General features: G+C 54.7%; 1 protein-coding gene across 4 annotated transcripts in view; it reads left to right on the forward strand.

Annotated features, from left to right (window-relative positions):
• Positions 1-15,481, forward strand: part of LOC138431363 (granulocyte-macrophage colony-stimulating factor receptor subunit alpha-like) — a 28,777-nt gene that overhangs the window by 7,717 nt on the left and 5,579 nt on the right. For all 4 annotated transcript variants that reach the window (XM_069573468.2, XM_069573470.1, XM_069573471.1 and 1 more), the window contains 8 exons: positions 3,281-3,420; positions 5,261-5,387; positions 5,504-5,633; positions 7,485-7,669; positions 9,278-9,411; positions 10,736-10,759; positions 12,664-12,799; positions 13,702-13,795. In XM_069573468.2, the coding sequence (XP_069429569.1) occupies positions 3,281-3,420; positions 5,261-5,387; positions 5,504-5,633; positions 7,485-7,669; positions 9,278-9,411; positions 10,736-10,759; positions 12,664-12,799; positions 13,702-13,795 (970 nt within the window). The remainder of the gene's footprint in view (positions 1-3,280; positions 3,421-5,260; positions 5,388-5,503; positions 5,634-7,484; positions 7,670-9,277; positions 9,412-10,735; positions 10,760-12,663; positions 12,800-13,701; positions 13,796-15,481) is intronic.

A 15,481-nucleotide genomic window follows, 5' to 3' on the forward strand; every position in this document is an offset into this window, starting at 1 on the left:
AAGAGGATGACAGAGGATGAGATGTTTGGATGGCATCACCGACTCGATGGACATGAGTTTGAGAAAGCTCCAGGAGTTGGTGATGGACAGGGAGGCCTGGCGTGCTGCAGTGCGTGGGGTCACAAAGAGCTGGACACAACTGAGCGACTCGACAACAAGCCTTTACCTTCAGTGGGTTTGCCATTTGGAGCTAGGTTCTGGCCGTAGCTGGATTGTCTCCTCTTATGAAACTGGGGAGGTGGGCGCACCTTTCTCCCAGGGTCACGTCTGGCCAGAGGTTTTGCTTAGACAGTTAAAAGATTTATATGCATTCGAAAAGGTCAAGCAGAGAAAAGACGAGAGAAGGTGAGGTGGGTGGTGAGAATGTCTTCGTTCAGGGCAGACTTGTCCTGACAGGTGGTATCTGTCCAGCACCAGTCACCTTCACTCCAGTCCCCAGCTCAAAGGGGACTCTCCCGGGACAGCACGCCACCACCCCCAGACACACACACAACTCACCCGTCCCCTCCTCCATCCTGAATGCCCAGAAAGGGGAAGCTGCTCAGTTAAACCAACACGTCATGCCCTGCCTTTGCATCTGTGCTGACAACATGGACGGTCCGGTTCCTACGCATCCTCTCCAACAACTACCAGCTGGTTCTTCAAATTATTACCATAGGTAGCCATCACTGTAGCACCGCTTCTCAGCGGCACTGAAAGAACCCGCCTGGCAGTGCAGGAGACGTTAGACGCTTGGGTTCCATTCCTGGGTGGGGAAGAAACCCCCTGGAGGAGGGCATGGCAGCCCACTCCAGTATTCCCGCCTGGGGAATCCCATGGACAGAGGAGCCTCGCAGGCTACAGTCCAAGGGTTCGCAGAGTCGGACACGACTGATCTCATGAGGATAATGGGGCGCTTCACCAAACTTTGGATTTGGGTCTGTCTGATCACTCACGATGCCCACCATCTTTCACGCGCTCCTGAGTGTCCCTGCATAAGAAAGAAAGAAAGTGAAGTCACTCAGTCGTGTCCGACTCTCTGAAACCCCGTGGACTGCAGCCTGCACCAGGCTCCTCTGTCCATGGGATTTTCTAGGCAAGAGTACTGGAGGGGGTTGCCATTTCCTTCTCCAGGGAATCTTCCCGACCCAGGGATCGAACCCAGGTCTCCTGCGTTGTAGACAGACGCTTTACCTGTGAGCCACCAGGGAAGTTCCTGCACTGTTTACGTTAAAGCAGCTCGCTTCAGAATTTCCCTCGTGCTTCGGTGGCTTAGGTCTCCTCCTCCTTCCAATGTAGAGGGTGTGGGTTCAATCCCTGGTTGGGGAGCTAACCATCCCCCCCACGTGCCCCGTGGCCCAAGAGCCAAACGTGAAATACAAGCAGTGTGGTAACAGATTCGATAAAAGACAGGGAGAGAAATGGTCCACGTCAGAATAAAATAGCTAATCCCAGAGAGAGGCAAGTACTGTGTGGTGTCCCTTAAATGTGGCATCTAAAAAATACCAGTAACTAGTGAGTGTAACAAAAAAGAAGCCTCCTCCCAGGTGTAGCAGACGGATTAGTGGTTCCCAGTGTGGCGATGGAAGTGGGGGCTGGGCAGGATAGGGGCAGGGATTCGTAAGAGCCAGGAGGTCAAACTATTAGGCATAAAATAAATAGGACATGAGGATGGATTGTAAAGCGCAGCGAATATGTCCCATGTTTTGTAGTAGCTGTAAATGGATCACAACCTTTAAAAGTGGTGAATCGCTACGTTGTACTTACGTCGTAACATATTGAAAGGTTGTTGCTGAACCACGAAAAGACGCAGGGATTCTTGGCCTCTGGAGAAGAATTCAATCCAAGGCCAGAGACGAGGCTTCATCGCTCAGAGCTTCTGTGTAATACAGTTTTATTAAGGCGTAAAAGAGAGAGAAAGCTTTTGACAGAGGCATCAGAAGGGGGCAGAAAGAGTACCCCCTGCTGGTCTTTAGCTGGATGTGATATAGTTACTGCTGCTGCTGCTGCTGTTGCTGAGTCGCTTCAGTCGTGTCTGACTCTCTGCGACCCCATAGACAGCAGCCCGCCAGGCTCCCTTGTCCCTGGGATTCTCCACACTAGCAGTCTGCTAATTAAAGGAAGGGAATCAGGCCCCTCACCCACAAGATGCATTATGAGATAACCTTGGCACCAGCTGAGCCATCCCGGGCCGTAAAGCGGCTGACGTGAATCTTGAAGAAAGGCAGATTCCCATTCAAACGTATAGTTTCAGTAACATAGATTAAGAGAACAGTAGCTGAGTCTAACAGACTGGCTTGTCAAGTCAGTTCTGTGCCCTTAGGCGGAACGGACCTGAAGACAGAGGCTGGGATAAATGGATAGCGCAGGAACATGCCGTAAGGCAAACATTTCCATAAGGAAAATGCGATGGTTAGCTCAAGGCTTGAGAAAAGGCAAGTTCAGCTGGAACCAGGTGCCATTCTGGCAACACAGTATTTTAGGATAAACCTCTTTTTAAATTTGTATAGAGACGGCAAAAAACACATATCACTAGCTTGTCTCCTCCTGCCGCTTAAGATAGAGAGAAAATGTCTGACGCTTGCAGCCTGTTTCCTCCGTTCTGAAACCCCTGGCCTTCCTGCCTGTTACCCTCTCAATATTATATACATATATTGTATTTTAATATACTGTTATATTTATAGTTATATCTACTTATATATAAATATATGTATTATATATTTGTGTTATAATTCTATTATATAATATATTTAACATAACAATATACAGTCTATGTTGTATAATATATTTACTATATAATATTGGAGAAGGAAATGGCAACCCACTCTAGTATTCTTGCCTGGAGAATCCCATGGACGGAGAAGCTTGGTGGGCTACAGTCCACGGGTCACAGAGTCGGACACGACTGAGCGACTTCGCTTTCACTTTACTTATATATAAATATATGTCTTATATATTTGTGTTCTAATTATCTTTATTGTATAATATATTCAACATAATAATATACAATATAATAATATATTCATATAATATATTTGTATGTTGGTGGTGATTTAGTCGCTAAGTGATGTCTGACTCTTTTCGACCCCATGGACTGTAGCCTGCCAGGCTCCTCTGTGCCCGGGATGCTCCAGGCAAGGATACTGGGGTGGGCTGCCAAGCCCTCCTCCGGGGATCTTCCCGACCCACGGACAGAATCTACGTCTCCTGCACAGCAGGCGGGTTCTTTACCGTCTGAACTACCAGGGAAACCCTGATTCTCCCTCACTGTCTTTTTTTGTTCTGTTTTTAATTACTGCAGGAGAGATGGAATCTCCTATTGTAAACCTGACTCTAGATCCAAGGAAAAGAATATTAAGCTGGAATTCCCGGAGAACCGTGACTCAGCAAACATGTACGATAGCCACACCTCTTGACCCGGACACCAGCCAAGAGCCGCGGGTGGGTGCTCACGGCCCACATCTGGTGGGTCTGTCTGCTCCTTCTCAATCTTGAATTTACCTGTAAAATGCCTCACTCTTTAACATTTTTGGCTGGGAGGAAAACACATTTCCTCCATCTTCTTAGGTTCAATGATGAGGGTCTGCAGATGAAGTGAACAAAAGCCAGATTACCAGGAGAAAAAGCATCCCGGTTATCCACTTTTTCTTTTTTTTTTTTTCCCCACTCGGCATATGGCACCTTAGTTCTCCCACCAGGAATCGAGCGCACAGCCCCACTGCACTTAACCATGCAGTCTTAACCGTGGGTCACCAGGGAAATCCCAACATTCCTAATTGTTACATAAACGAGGCTTCGCAGAAAAGACATGATGTGATCAGACTAGGGAGTTTGTGTGGCTTTTTAACAAAAGGTAATAACTTACAGAAACGTGAGGAGACAAAGAAAATGGGATTTGGGTTTCTGGGGCTGAAACATTGTGGGGAAATGATTCAGAAATGTGTCAGGAAACTAGTGGAAGATGAAGGTTGTTTTAAGTTCCTTAAGGTAGACTTCCTTCAACTTGCTTAAGTCCCTTGCGGTGAGGACTCTCGGCTTTCACGGCTGTGTTCAGTCCCTGGGGAGGGATCTCAAATCTCACAAGCTGCAACAGTGCGGCGTAAGAAAGAAAAAAGTTATTTTATGAGGTCACCTTGAAGCTGCTTCCCCATCTCAGTTGGTAAAGCTCAGCCTCCTCAATCCGATATGGATATGATAGGATGTGTAGGCCAGCTTCACAAGGGGGAATCTATGCCTGCTTTTATGCAGATAGCAAGTGGTTCTGCATTTCTGGATTCTTAACTGCCTTTAGCTCTGAAGAGTCTTTATGCCAAAGTGGCGTGTTCGGGGGATCCCCCAAAGCATTAATTTGAAAAGATGCATGCACCCCACTCTCCGCAACAGCACTGTCCCCGAGAGCGAGGACACAGACGCAACCTAGGTGTCCACTGACCGATGAATGGATAAAGCTGTGGCACGTATATACAGCGCAATATCACTCAGCCGTGAACGAGAACAAAGAGCCGCCGTGAACGAGAACAAAGAGCCGCCGTTTGCAGCTACGTGGGTGGACCTGGAGGGTATGAGGCGGCGTGAAATACGTCAGGCAAAGACAAATATTAGGTGATATCATTTGTACGTGAAATCTAAAACAGACCTCGGACTGCTGAACATAGCGAAACAGAAAGAGACGCACGGCTGCAGAGCCTGAAGTAGAGGTGACCCTGGGGAGAGGGAGGTGGGAAGGGGAAGAGAAAGGGACCAAGAGCACTGAACCGCTACGATTCAGTAAGCTCCCGGGATATGTGAGGCAACACACACGGCAAGGAACCAGCGCTACACTGTGACGAGAAACGGAGCGCGTGCACGCGTGCCAAGCCGCTTCAGCCTTAGTGAAGTCTTGGCGGCCCCGTGGACTGCAGCCCCGCCAGGCTCCTCTGTCCATGCCGTTCTCCAGGCAAGAAGCCTGGAGTGGGGTGCCCTTTCCCCCTCCAGGGGAGCTTCCTGACCCAGGGATGGAACCCATGCCTCTTGCATTGGCAAGCGGACTCTCTACCACACAGCGCCACCTGGGAACCCCCGGAATATGATTTCAAAACCTTTAAAAATTGCACACCACACTGTCATACGGCAGAAACTAATCTCACACGGTCCGTTAACTGTACGGCGGTAAAAAGGACGGGGGTCCTCGCGGGGGTGCCCACCCGACCCCGAGTGGCTGGAACTGCCACGGGGTTGAATCCGATCGCAGGGAGCCCACACCACAGGCTGCACGCTTATTCTCGCTTCTGCACCCCTGCAGGTCAGAAACAACGACACCTACTTCTGCTGGTTTCCCAACGCCGTCCTGCACAGGGGCGCCACGCTGACCGTGAACGCCACCTCTGAGGGCCAGGAGTTCTCAGAAGAGCTGGCCTTTAACAACTCAGGTGACGTCTCCCTGGCCGCTGGGCACCTTTCTGACGGTGCCCAGTGTCCTTGTGGTCGGCGGGGTGCTGGTGATGACTCGGCCAGTGGTGAGGATCTGGCTGTCTTGTCTTCCCAGGCAAGGAGGGCTCCGGAGCCCAGAACCTCTCGTGCGTCATCTACAACATCCGACTCATGAACTGCAGCTGGACGCGGGGCCCGGCCGCCCCTGCAGACGTGCGGTATCAGCTGTACATGTGGACCTCTCTGTAAGCCTGGCTAGGGTCCTGATGCTGAATGCTGGGTGAGCCGCGGGCTTGTCCCATGGTGCAGGGACTCACAGGGTTCCTGATGCTGAACTCTGAATGAGCCATGGGCCCCCTATGGAGCAGGGACTCCCTGGGGTCCTGATGCTGAATGCTGGGTGAGCCGCGGGCTTGTCCCATGGTGCAGGGACTCCCTGGGGTCCTGATGCTGAACTCTGAATGAGCCGTGGGCCCCCATGGTGCAGGGACTCCCTGGGGTACCTGATGCTGAATGCTGGGTGAGCCTCGGGCTTGTCCCATGGTGCAGGGACTCCCTGGGGTCCTGATGCTGAATGCTGGGAGAGCCGTGGGCCCCCATGGTGCAGGGACTCACAGGGTTCCTGATGCTGAACTCTGAATGAGCTGTGGGCCCCCTATGGAGCAGGGACTCCCTGGGGTACCTGATGCTGAATGCTGGGTGAGCCTCGGGCTTGTCCCATGGTGCAGGGACACACAGGGGTCCTGATGCTGAATGATGAGTGAGCCGAGGGCTCCCCCATGGTGCAGAGACTCACAGGGTCCTGATGCTGAATGCTGGGAGAGCCGAGGGCCCCCCATGGAGCAGGGACTCACAGGGTCCTGATGCTGAATGCTGGGAGAGCCGAGGGCCCCCTATGGAGCAGGGACTCCCTGGGATCCTGATCCTGAATGCTGGGTGAGCTATGGGCTTGTCCCGTGGAGCAGGGACTCACAGGGTTCCTGATGCTGAACTCTGAATGAGCCATGGGCCCCCTATGTGGCAGGGACTTATAGGGTCCTGATGCCAAATGCTGGGTGAGTCGAAGGCCCCCTATGGAGCAGGGACTCACAGGGTCCTGATGCTGAGTGCCGGGTGAGCCGTGGGCTGCCCCCCATGGTGCAGGGACTCACAGGGTCCTGATGCTGAGTGCTGGGTGAGCCACGGGCTTGTAACTTGGTCCAGGGACTCACAGGGTTTCTGATGCTGAACTCTGAATGAGCCATGGGCCCCCCATGGAGCAGGGACTCACAGGGTCCTGATGCTGAATGCTGGGAGAGCTGAGGGCTCCCCCATGGAGCAGGGACTCACAGGGTCCTGATGCTCAATGCTGGGTGAGCCGTGGGCTAGGCCATAGTCTGAGGCCTCACTGGAGATTTGCTATGCTTAGTCACTCAATCGTGTCCGACTGTTTTCGACCCCTCGGTTTGTAGCCCACCCAAGCTCCTCTGTCCATGGGATTCTCCAGGCGGGAATCCTGTAGGGGGACGCCACGCCCTCCTCCTGGGGATCGAATGCTAAATGTTGAGCCTGTCCCATAGTCCAGAGATGTTTCTTCTGAGACTGGAGGACGTCGATCAACAAGGTCCAAACATCCAGAGAGAAAACCTCCCATCTCCCTTTCTTCTCCATGCTGCTCATTGCTCTAAGTTGTGAAGCTCCCCGTGGTCCGAGAGTGTCAGGAAATTAGCAATTTTGTATCATTTTTTAACAACTGAAGTACAGTTGAAACTGAAGCACAATAGTTTCAAGTAGACAGCGTGCCCACACACACAGACACAGCATGTATATATGTGGGTGAGCTTCCCAGGTGGCGCCCGTGGTAAAGAACCCTCCAGCCAATGCAGGGGACGCAAGAGACGCAGGTTTGATCCCTGGGTCGGGAAGATCCCCTGGAGGAGGGCATGGCAGCCCACTCCAGTGTTCCTGCCCGGAGAATCCCATGGACAGAGGCGCCTGGTGGGCTGCAGTCCATGGGGGCTCAGAGAGTTGGACACGGCAGAGCCACTGAACAAGAGCAACCCCAGGGGGATGCACACTGTTTAGCTGCTCCTTGACGTCTTTTTTGGACGCCACAGGCATGGAAACGTGTCCGAGTGCAGCCACTACATCCTCGACTCGGCCGGGACGCGCGTGGGCTGCCATTTTGACGAGCTTGGCGAAGGCCACACCACGGACGATTACTTCTTCCTGGTGAACGGGACCAGCAGCGGCACGGACATCCCGTTTTTGGACTTTCGTAGCGTGAACGGCCCTAGGCTGGGTAAGGGTGAATCGCTCCCCTTGTATTCCTCTGCTCCTCTGCCAGCTGTCCGCTTCATGGAGTCTGCATTTGTCCCCGGGCTCTGGAGGCTGTGCGTTGCGTCCCAGACTGGACTCAGCAGGATCTAGATTAGGGGTGAAAGACCCTGATGCTGGGAAAGATTGAGGGCAGGAGGAGAAGGGGATGACAGAGGAGGAGAGGCTTGGATGGCATCACCGACTCGATGGACATGAGTTTGAGCAAGCTCTGGAAGTTGGTGATGGACAGGGAGGCCTGGCGAGCTGCAGTCCACGGGGTCGCCAAGAGTCGGACACGACTGAGCGACTGAACAACAAGCAGAGACGCAGAGAGGGAGACAGGGGGTCGTAACCCTCCCTTGGGGTGGGATGTGCATGCTTGTGTCTCACGTGAACAAGTTGGACTGACGGACGCAGCGTTGGAAAGGAATTCCTGTCCGGTTAGGGGACCTACTGTCCTTCTGGAGAACTCTCCAACGTCACAGAGTCTGGTTCCAGACAGACCCTCCGCTGGGTTGGCCGGTGTGTCTTCCTTCAGTTGGGCCCGTGGGTGAGTTCAGGCGAGTGTGTGTTTCGTCGCTCGGTCGTGTCCAGCGCTTTGCGGTGTGCAAACTGCGTGGAGGTGTGGAAGTGTCTCAAAAAAACTAAAAACCGAACGAACGTGTGACCCAGCAGTTCCACTCCTGGCTACATATCTTAGAACAATAAAACACCAAAAACACAAAGCTGAAAATACGAGTTCAGAAAGATAACACGCACCCCAAATGTTCACAGCAGCGTGGTTGACGACTGCCAAGACAAGGAAGCCATCTAAAATGCTCATTACCTGGTGAATCGATAAAGAAGACACAGGACATACACACAGTGACATACTGTGCTAACTTGCCTCAGTCACTGAGAACCCATGGACTGCAGCCCGCCAGGCTCCTCTGTCCATGGGATTCTCCAGGCAGGAACACTGGGGTGGGTTGCCATGCCCTCCTCCAGGGGATCTTCCCGACCCAGGGATGGAACCCAAGTCTCCTGGATTGGCAGGTGGATTTTTTTTTTTTACCACTGAGTCCCCCTGGGAAGCCCAAGTGACTCCAAGACTTGACACCAAGTCTGGCCGCTTGGGAGGTCCATGTAGATGCTGGCTGAGTCTGCTTCCCGCTTGGAGGGTGTCCCGGAAAAAAGGCGAGGGATGTGCCCAGAGAACATTCTCCTAATGGCAGCCCACTCTGCTGTTCTTGCCTGGAGAATCTCCATGGACAAAGGAGCCTGGCGGGGCTGTAGTCCATGGGGTCACAAAGGGTCGGACCCTACTGAAGCGACTTAGCTCTCTTGGCAGCGTCTCTGCCTGGGGCTCCAGCGAGTCTGCAAGGCAGAGGCAGAGAGCGGGGGGAACCCGGCCTGGAGCGGACAAGCCCAGGATGCGCGCTCAGCCGACCTGGGGTTTTGCTTCCTCAAGACGCAGGGTTTGTCCGGGTTTTATGCAACACGCGGGGATGGGACCAGGTTAGCGGGGGATGTCCTTCCGCTGCCTCGCACCTGCTCGACTCCTGCAGGTTGCGGGTTTGTAACCCTGTTTCGTGTTTGGGTCTCTTCTCAGAAAAGTATAACCCGCCGGCGAACCTCACCGTCAAGCACAACGTATCGCATTACGTGATTCGCTGGGATGCCCCCGCCATGAGATACAGCCTGTCCAACAGCGTCTTGTGTTACGCGCTGGACATCCAGAAGACGGTGAGGCCCCGACCCTGCGTGGAGAAACTCGGACTGCGTCTCCTCTGCTCGTCTCGCCACACACACACACTCGGGCGCCCCTCTTTGCCTCACGAGTCTCTTCTCTGCTTACTGTCTCTTTGTCCTAAAACTGCCTCTCATCCCTCTTAAAATGTTTAAATTTCTTTCATCTTTGGCTGCGCTGAGCCTTTGTCGCTGCACGTGGACCTCTTTTTCTAGTTGCAGACAGCGGAGGCTGCTCGCCAGGGTCAGTAGTTTCAGAGCCCGGGCTTACTTGCTGCACGACACGCGGGATCTTCCTGGGCCAGGGATCGAACCCACATCTCCTGCATCGGCAGGCCGAGCGTTAACCACGGACCCCCACCCCCACCGCAGGGAAGTCCGTGCGCATTCATTTTTGCTGACGTTCACTTACGAGCTTTTTTTTTTTTTCTCTCGTCAATGTTCTTGGTGGCCGTACCTAGGAAACCCGTTTGCGTCACCCGAGGTCATACAGATGGCGCTTGTGGTTGAGTCTCAGGGTTTCGGGTTCTAGCGGTTCCCTTTAGGGCTTTCATCCGCCTCTGCTGTCTGCCTCTCTCCACCCCGTGCAAGGCAAGTTCCCTCAGAGCAGGGGCCCCGACAAAAAGAAAATAAATCAACATTCATTCATTCCCGTACAGAGCTCACACACTGAAAGGTAGCGTCCTTCCTTCCCAAGTGGAGAGGAAAGGCAAGAACAGGAGAGAAAACCTTCTCTGGGGGGAAAAAAATGTGTTGCTTCTTTTTCTTTTTGGCTACACATCTTTTGTGGTCTTTGTTCCTGACCAGGGATAGAACCCTTGCCCTCAGTGGTGAAAACACATAGAGTCCTAACCGCCAGAATGCGGTGGGCTGCAGTCCACGGGGTCACAAAGAGTCAGGCACGACGGAGGGGTGAACGCAACAGGAACTGTGGTAAAGAATCCACCTGCCAGAATACAGGAGACGTGTGTTTAATCCCTGGGGGGGAAGAACCCCTGGAGAAGGAAACGGCAACCCACTCCAGTATTCTTGCCCGGAGAATCCCATGGACGGAGGAGCGTGGCGGGGCTGCAGTCCACAGGGTCCCACAGGGTCAGACATATGAGCAACTGACCACTCACTCCCAGAAGCTTTTTGCTTTCAGCTTGATAAGAGAAACTCCGAGAAGCCTCTTTTAAATCCCTGCATCTGTGGAAACGCGATTATCTCCAGCTTAAACTAATCGTCGAAGCGCTCCTGGGATTCCCAGCGGGTTCGCGCGTTTGCAGACAAAGCCGAAAGGCCAGGCGCTTAGCATCTCTCCTTTGCTCTCTCTTTACAGGGCAGCTTTTCCAAGAGAGAACCCGTAAGTATGCCTTCCTTTCTCTGCTGCAGCCGTGGTTGGGTCGTAGATGCTCAGACTCCCTCCCTTGGCGGGCAGGGTGCTCAGCTCAGCCTCGGATCCCTGTATGCCCCCATTTAGGGGTCACCAGGCTCTGGTGACTGATGGAGAATTTGCGGTCTCCCAGACGCCTCTGACTCAGCTCAGGCAGCCTGGTGTCACCCTCCTCGTGGACGGAATAACGTCACGGTGCCGAATGGGCCTCCTTGCACCTTCTGAACCACACACTGTAGTGAGCTGAAAGGGTCCCTGCAGAAGTCAGGTCCACCGAGAACCGCACAGCAGGACTTTATTCAGAAACAGGGTCTCTGCAGAGGTGATGGAGTGAGGGTCTGAGATGAGGTCCTCCTGGATGGGGGTGGCCCTAAACCCAGCGACAGGGTCCTTTTAAGACACAGAAGAGGAGAGACACGGACGCAGAGGAGAAGCCACGTGGAGACGGAGGCGGAGACCGGATGGAGGCGGCCACCAGCCCAGGGACGGATGCCTGGAGCCCCCGGAAGCTGGAAGAAGCGGGGAGGACCCTCCCCTGGAGACTCTGGACAGAGCCCAGCCCCAGATCTTTGGGGCCACCGGGCACCCCCAGGCCCCACCCCGCTTTCCTCCCTGACCACCCAGCCTCTCCAGACTTGCAGGTCCCAAGAGAGCCCCAGGGAGTGTCCAGGGACTGCCATGCTCTGACCCCCAGCGGGAGGAAAAGGACAGTCCAGTGTCTGAGTGTGAGAGAGGCGTCCATGGGCTCAGAGCCGGGCTGCGCCCTGCACGCTCCTGCCCTACCCTGAGTCGTGTGTGTAGAATCCTTTCCCTTTTTTCTCTTTCAACAATTTTTTTTAAGCATTTTAATTTTATTTATTTATCTTGGCTGTACCATGAGGCACGTGGGATCTTAGTTCCCAGGCCAAGGATCGAACCTGCACCCCCAGAAGTGGAAGTGCAGTCGTAACGACTGGACCCCCCGGGAAGTCCCCCTTCTGTGTAGACTCAGAATAACCGCAAGCCCACAGCCCAAGGGCACGGGGACTCTGCAGGAGGCCCGGACGCAGGCGGACAGCTGTGCTTGCTCAGTCGTGTCCAACTCTTTCAGACCCCACGGACTGCAGCCCCCCAGGCACCTCTGTCCTCTGTTATCTCCCAGAGTTGGCTCAGGTTCATGTCCATCGAGTCAGTGATGCCATCCAACCATCTCATCCTCTGTCATCCCCTTCTCCTCCCACCTTTAATCTTTCCCAGCATCAGGGTCTTTTCCAGTGAGTCAGCTCTTCACATCAGGTGGCCAAAGTACTGGAGCTTCAGCTTTAGCATCATTCCTTCCAAAGAACACCCAGGGCTGATCCCCTTTAGGATGGACTGGTTGGATCTCCTTGCAGTCCAAGGCACTCTCAAGAGTCTTCTGCAACACCACAGTTCAAAAGCATCAGTTCTTGGGCGCTCAGCTTTCTTCACAGTTCAACTCTCACATCCATACATGACCACAGGGAAAACCATAGCCTTGACTAGACGGGCCTTTTGTTGGCAACGTGATGTCTCCGCTTTTTAATTCGCTGTCTAGGTTTGTGAGAGCTTTTCTCCCAAGGAGTAAGCGTCTTTTAATTTAATGGCTGCAGTCACCGTCTGCAGTGACTTTGGAGCCCAAGAAAGTAAAGTCTGACACTGTTTCCATTTTCTACGCACCCGTTTGCCAGAAAGTGACGGGAGCCCCTGGATGCGAGATGGCAAAGCCCCTTCGGGCCCCCACAGTGGGCCGGGAGGGAGGGACCAGAGGCGGCGGGTCCGCTGTGCCCCCAGCTGTCGGGGGGCACCCCCTCCGCCTTCTCCGTGTTTCCAGCCTGGTGTCTGCGGCCGTCACAGCATCCTCTTCTCTTTCAAAGGTTTTCCTAAGCAGACAACATAAAAATGAGTACAGGCTGCCCAGCTCTGACGTGAGGGGAGAGCACGCCGTCCGCATGAGGGTGCGACACGTGCTGTTTCAAATCTGGAGTGAGTGGAGCTCCACCCACCGTTTCGGTGAGTCTCCCGGAAACATCCGGAGATGCTGACATGTGCCTGCTGGGGGACAGGAATGACCTTTCCTTTGAATATTGCAGTCCGATCCTCCTTTTTTTTTGTTTTTTAACAGTTTCTCTTTTATTTCAAACCAGTTCACCTTCATTTTTGTTGTTCAGTTGCTCATAGACACTTCTTTCTCTCACCCTTGAGATTTCACAATTACGCATTCATTCCTTTGGCTATGCAGTGCAGAACTGAAAGTTAATATCCTCTGACGAGGAAGGCATTGTGCAGTCTTCATTGTGCCTTCGTGGAAAAGTAATTGGTGGATCATCTTTTCAGAGTGGCAAGGGGGGAGGTGGGGAGATTTGTTGTTTAGCTCCTCAGTTGTGCCTGACTCTTTGCGACCCCATGCACTGCGGCCCACCAGGCTTCCCTGTCCTTCACCATCTCCGAGAGCTTGCTCAAACTCATGTCCATTGAGTCGGTGATGCCATCCAACCATTTCATCCTCTGCTGCCCCCTTCTCCTCCCGCCTTCAATCTTTCCCAGCATCAGGGTCTTTTCCAGTGAGTCAGCTCTTTGCATCAGGTGGCCAAAGGGTTGGAGCTTCAGCTGCAGCATCCATCCTTCCAGTGAACATTCAGAGTTGATTTCCTCTAGGATGGACTGCTTGGGGACAGTGACCTACGGTGGGGTGGGGTGGGCACAGGATCCCAGAAGAACAGATTCTTTGGTGCCATCCTTCTCAAATCCCTGGGGTCCCTCTGTGTGGAAGTTCCCCCCTCCTCCTCTCCAGCCCTGCTTCTGCCCTCACGTCTCCCGCCCTGTCGTCCGATACCAGGGGTGGGCAGCCAGGGCCCGTGTGTGCCAACCGGAGCCCGCAGTCACTCCTGACCCTCTGCTTGTCTGCCCACCAGGTGTCCCAGAGAAGAATTTCTTGGTGGCCTCGATCGGGCTGGCGGTGGGGGCCGCGGTTTTGTTTGGCACGGCCCTGATGTTCCTCTGTAAAAGGTAAGACAGACACAAACCCCCAAATAAACTGGAAAGCGGCAGGTCAGAACCCACGCACCAAAGGGCCCACACCTGTCACTGCAGACCCATGGAGTGGCCAGAATCCCAGACTCAGAATGCAGCGTGGAGATTGCTCTGGGTGCAGGCGTTGGGAACACGGAGTGGCTGTTACTAAGGGGCCAGTGTTTCGACATTGGTCTGTCGTGGGGCCGAGTCACGGCACCATTTAATTTTCCTGTGTTCCTAGGCGTTGAGTGGTTAGTGCCAAAAATCTTCTTTAAAAAGAGGCTTCCAAGAGAGAGGTGAGGCCAGGGGGTCTCTGCAGATAACACAAACCTGTGCGGAAGATGGGTCCCGAGCACGTGCCTGGGCAAAGCGAGCGCCCCAGTTAGGGGGCAGTCCCTGGCGTCACAATCCAAAAATGCCTCCCAGGGGACGCTGCAGGCTCAACCGGGAAGGTGGTGGCGGCCGGCCACGACCGCAGCCGCCACACGGGGGCGGCAGCGAGCTGCTCGCCCATTTCCAAGCCCCAGTTTCTCAAAGGCGGGAGAAGGGGGCGACAGAGGATGAGAGGGTTGGATGGCATCGCCGACTCCATGAACACGAGTCTGAGCAAACTCCGGGAGATGGTGATGGACAGGGAGGCCTGGCGCGCTGCAGTCCATGGGATCGCGAAGAGTCGGTCACGACTGAGCGACTGGACTGAAGTGCGGAACGCAGGGCTGGACTCTGGTCCCGGGGAGGCCCGGGCTGTGCGCCGTCAACTGCAGCTGCAGACGCAGGCTCTGCCCCTTTTCCTGGCTTCCTCCTCGCACCTGCGCAGGCGTATTGACAGCCGGGGGATTCGCCCCTGCAGTGTCCGGAGAAAGGCTGCCCATAGGGGACCCCAGGCAGGGGGCCGCTGCGGGCGCGCGGAGGGCAGTTGAGGGCGTTTTCGTATCCACGCTGGATGTGTCTGGAACGTTTCATTCACAAGGACAAAAATCAGTGATGGGGTGTCTAGGGGCTCTCATATAGAATGCATTCTGTGAGGGCACACGGGGGCTTCCCAGGAGGCCCTAGTGTAAACCCACCCGCCACCGTAAGAGCTGCAGGGTCGATCCCGGGGCGGGGAAGATCCCCTGGAGAAGAGCGTGGCAACCCACTCCAGTATCCTTGCCTGTAGAGTCCCGTGAACAGAGCAGCCTGTTGGGCTACAGTCCACGGGGTTGCAAAGATTCGGATATGACTGAGCGCCTTAGAGCGTGCACACACACACACACACACACGCACACGCACACGCACGCGCACGAGGACAGGGGGCGTCCTGGCGGTGTGTGTATGGCATCCAGGAGGCTTTGGGGCCTGGAGGGGGACACTTTAGGGTGCTCAGAGGGTTCGGGTCCCTGGAGGGTCTTGAGGTCACATGCTCGCCGGGTTTCCGCAGACAGGCTGGAGGAGTGGCTGGCGCCGGTCCCGAGGCCGCCTGCCTCCGGGTTCCCGCTCTGGCTGCGGCGTGGGGCCTGGGGTCAGGGCTGCTCGCTCGCGGGGGCAGGGTCTCCTGTCTCAGCTGTCTGTCCTCGCAGCCCGCCCCGCAGTCGGGGCTGAGGCGGGCAGCTCCGTCAGGCGGTGAGCGGTCCCCAGGACGCCCGGCCTCCCTGCCCAGACCCACGGGGCGCCGCTAGCACCGACCCGCCAGCTCGGGAC

The sequence above is a fragment of the Ovis canadensis genome, chromosome Y, assembly GCF_042477335.2.
Source record: "Ovis canadensis isolate MfBH-ARS-UI-01 breed Bighorn chromosome Y, ARS-UI_OviCan_v2, whole genome shotgun sequence".
NCBI lineage: Eukaryota > Metazoa > Chordata > Mammalia > Artiodactyla > Bovidae > Ovis > Ovis canadensis.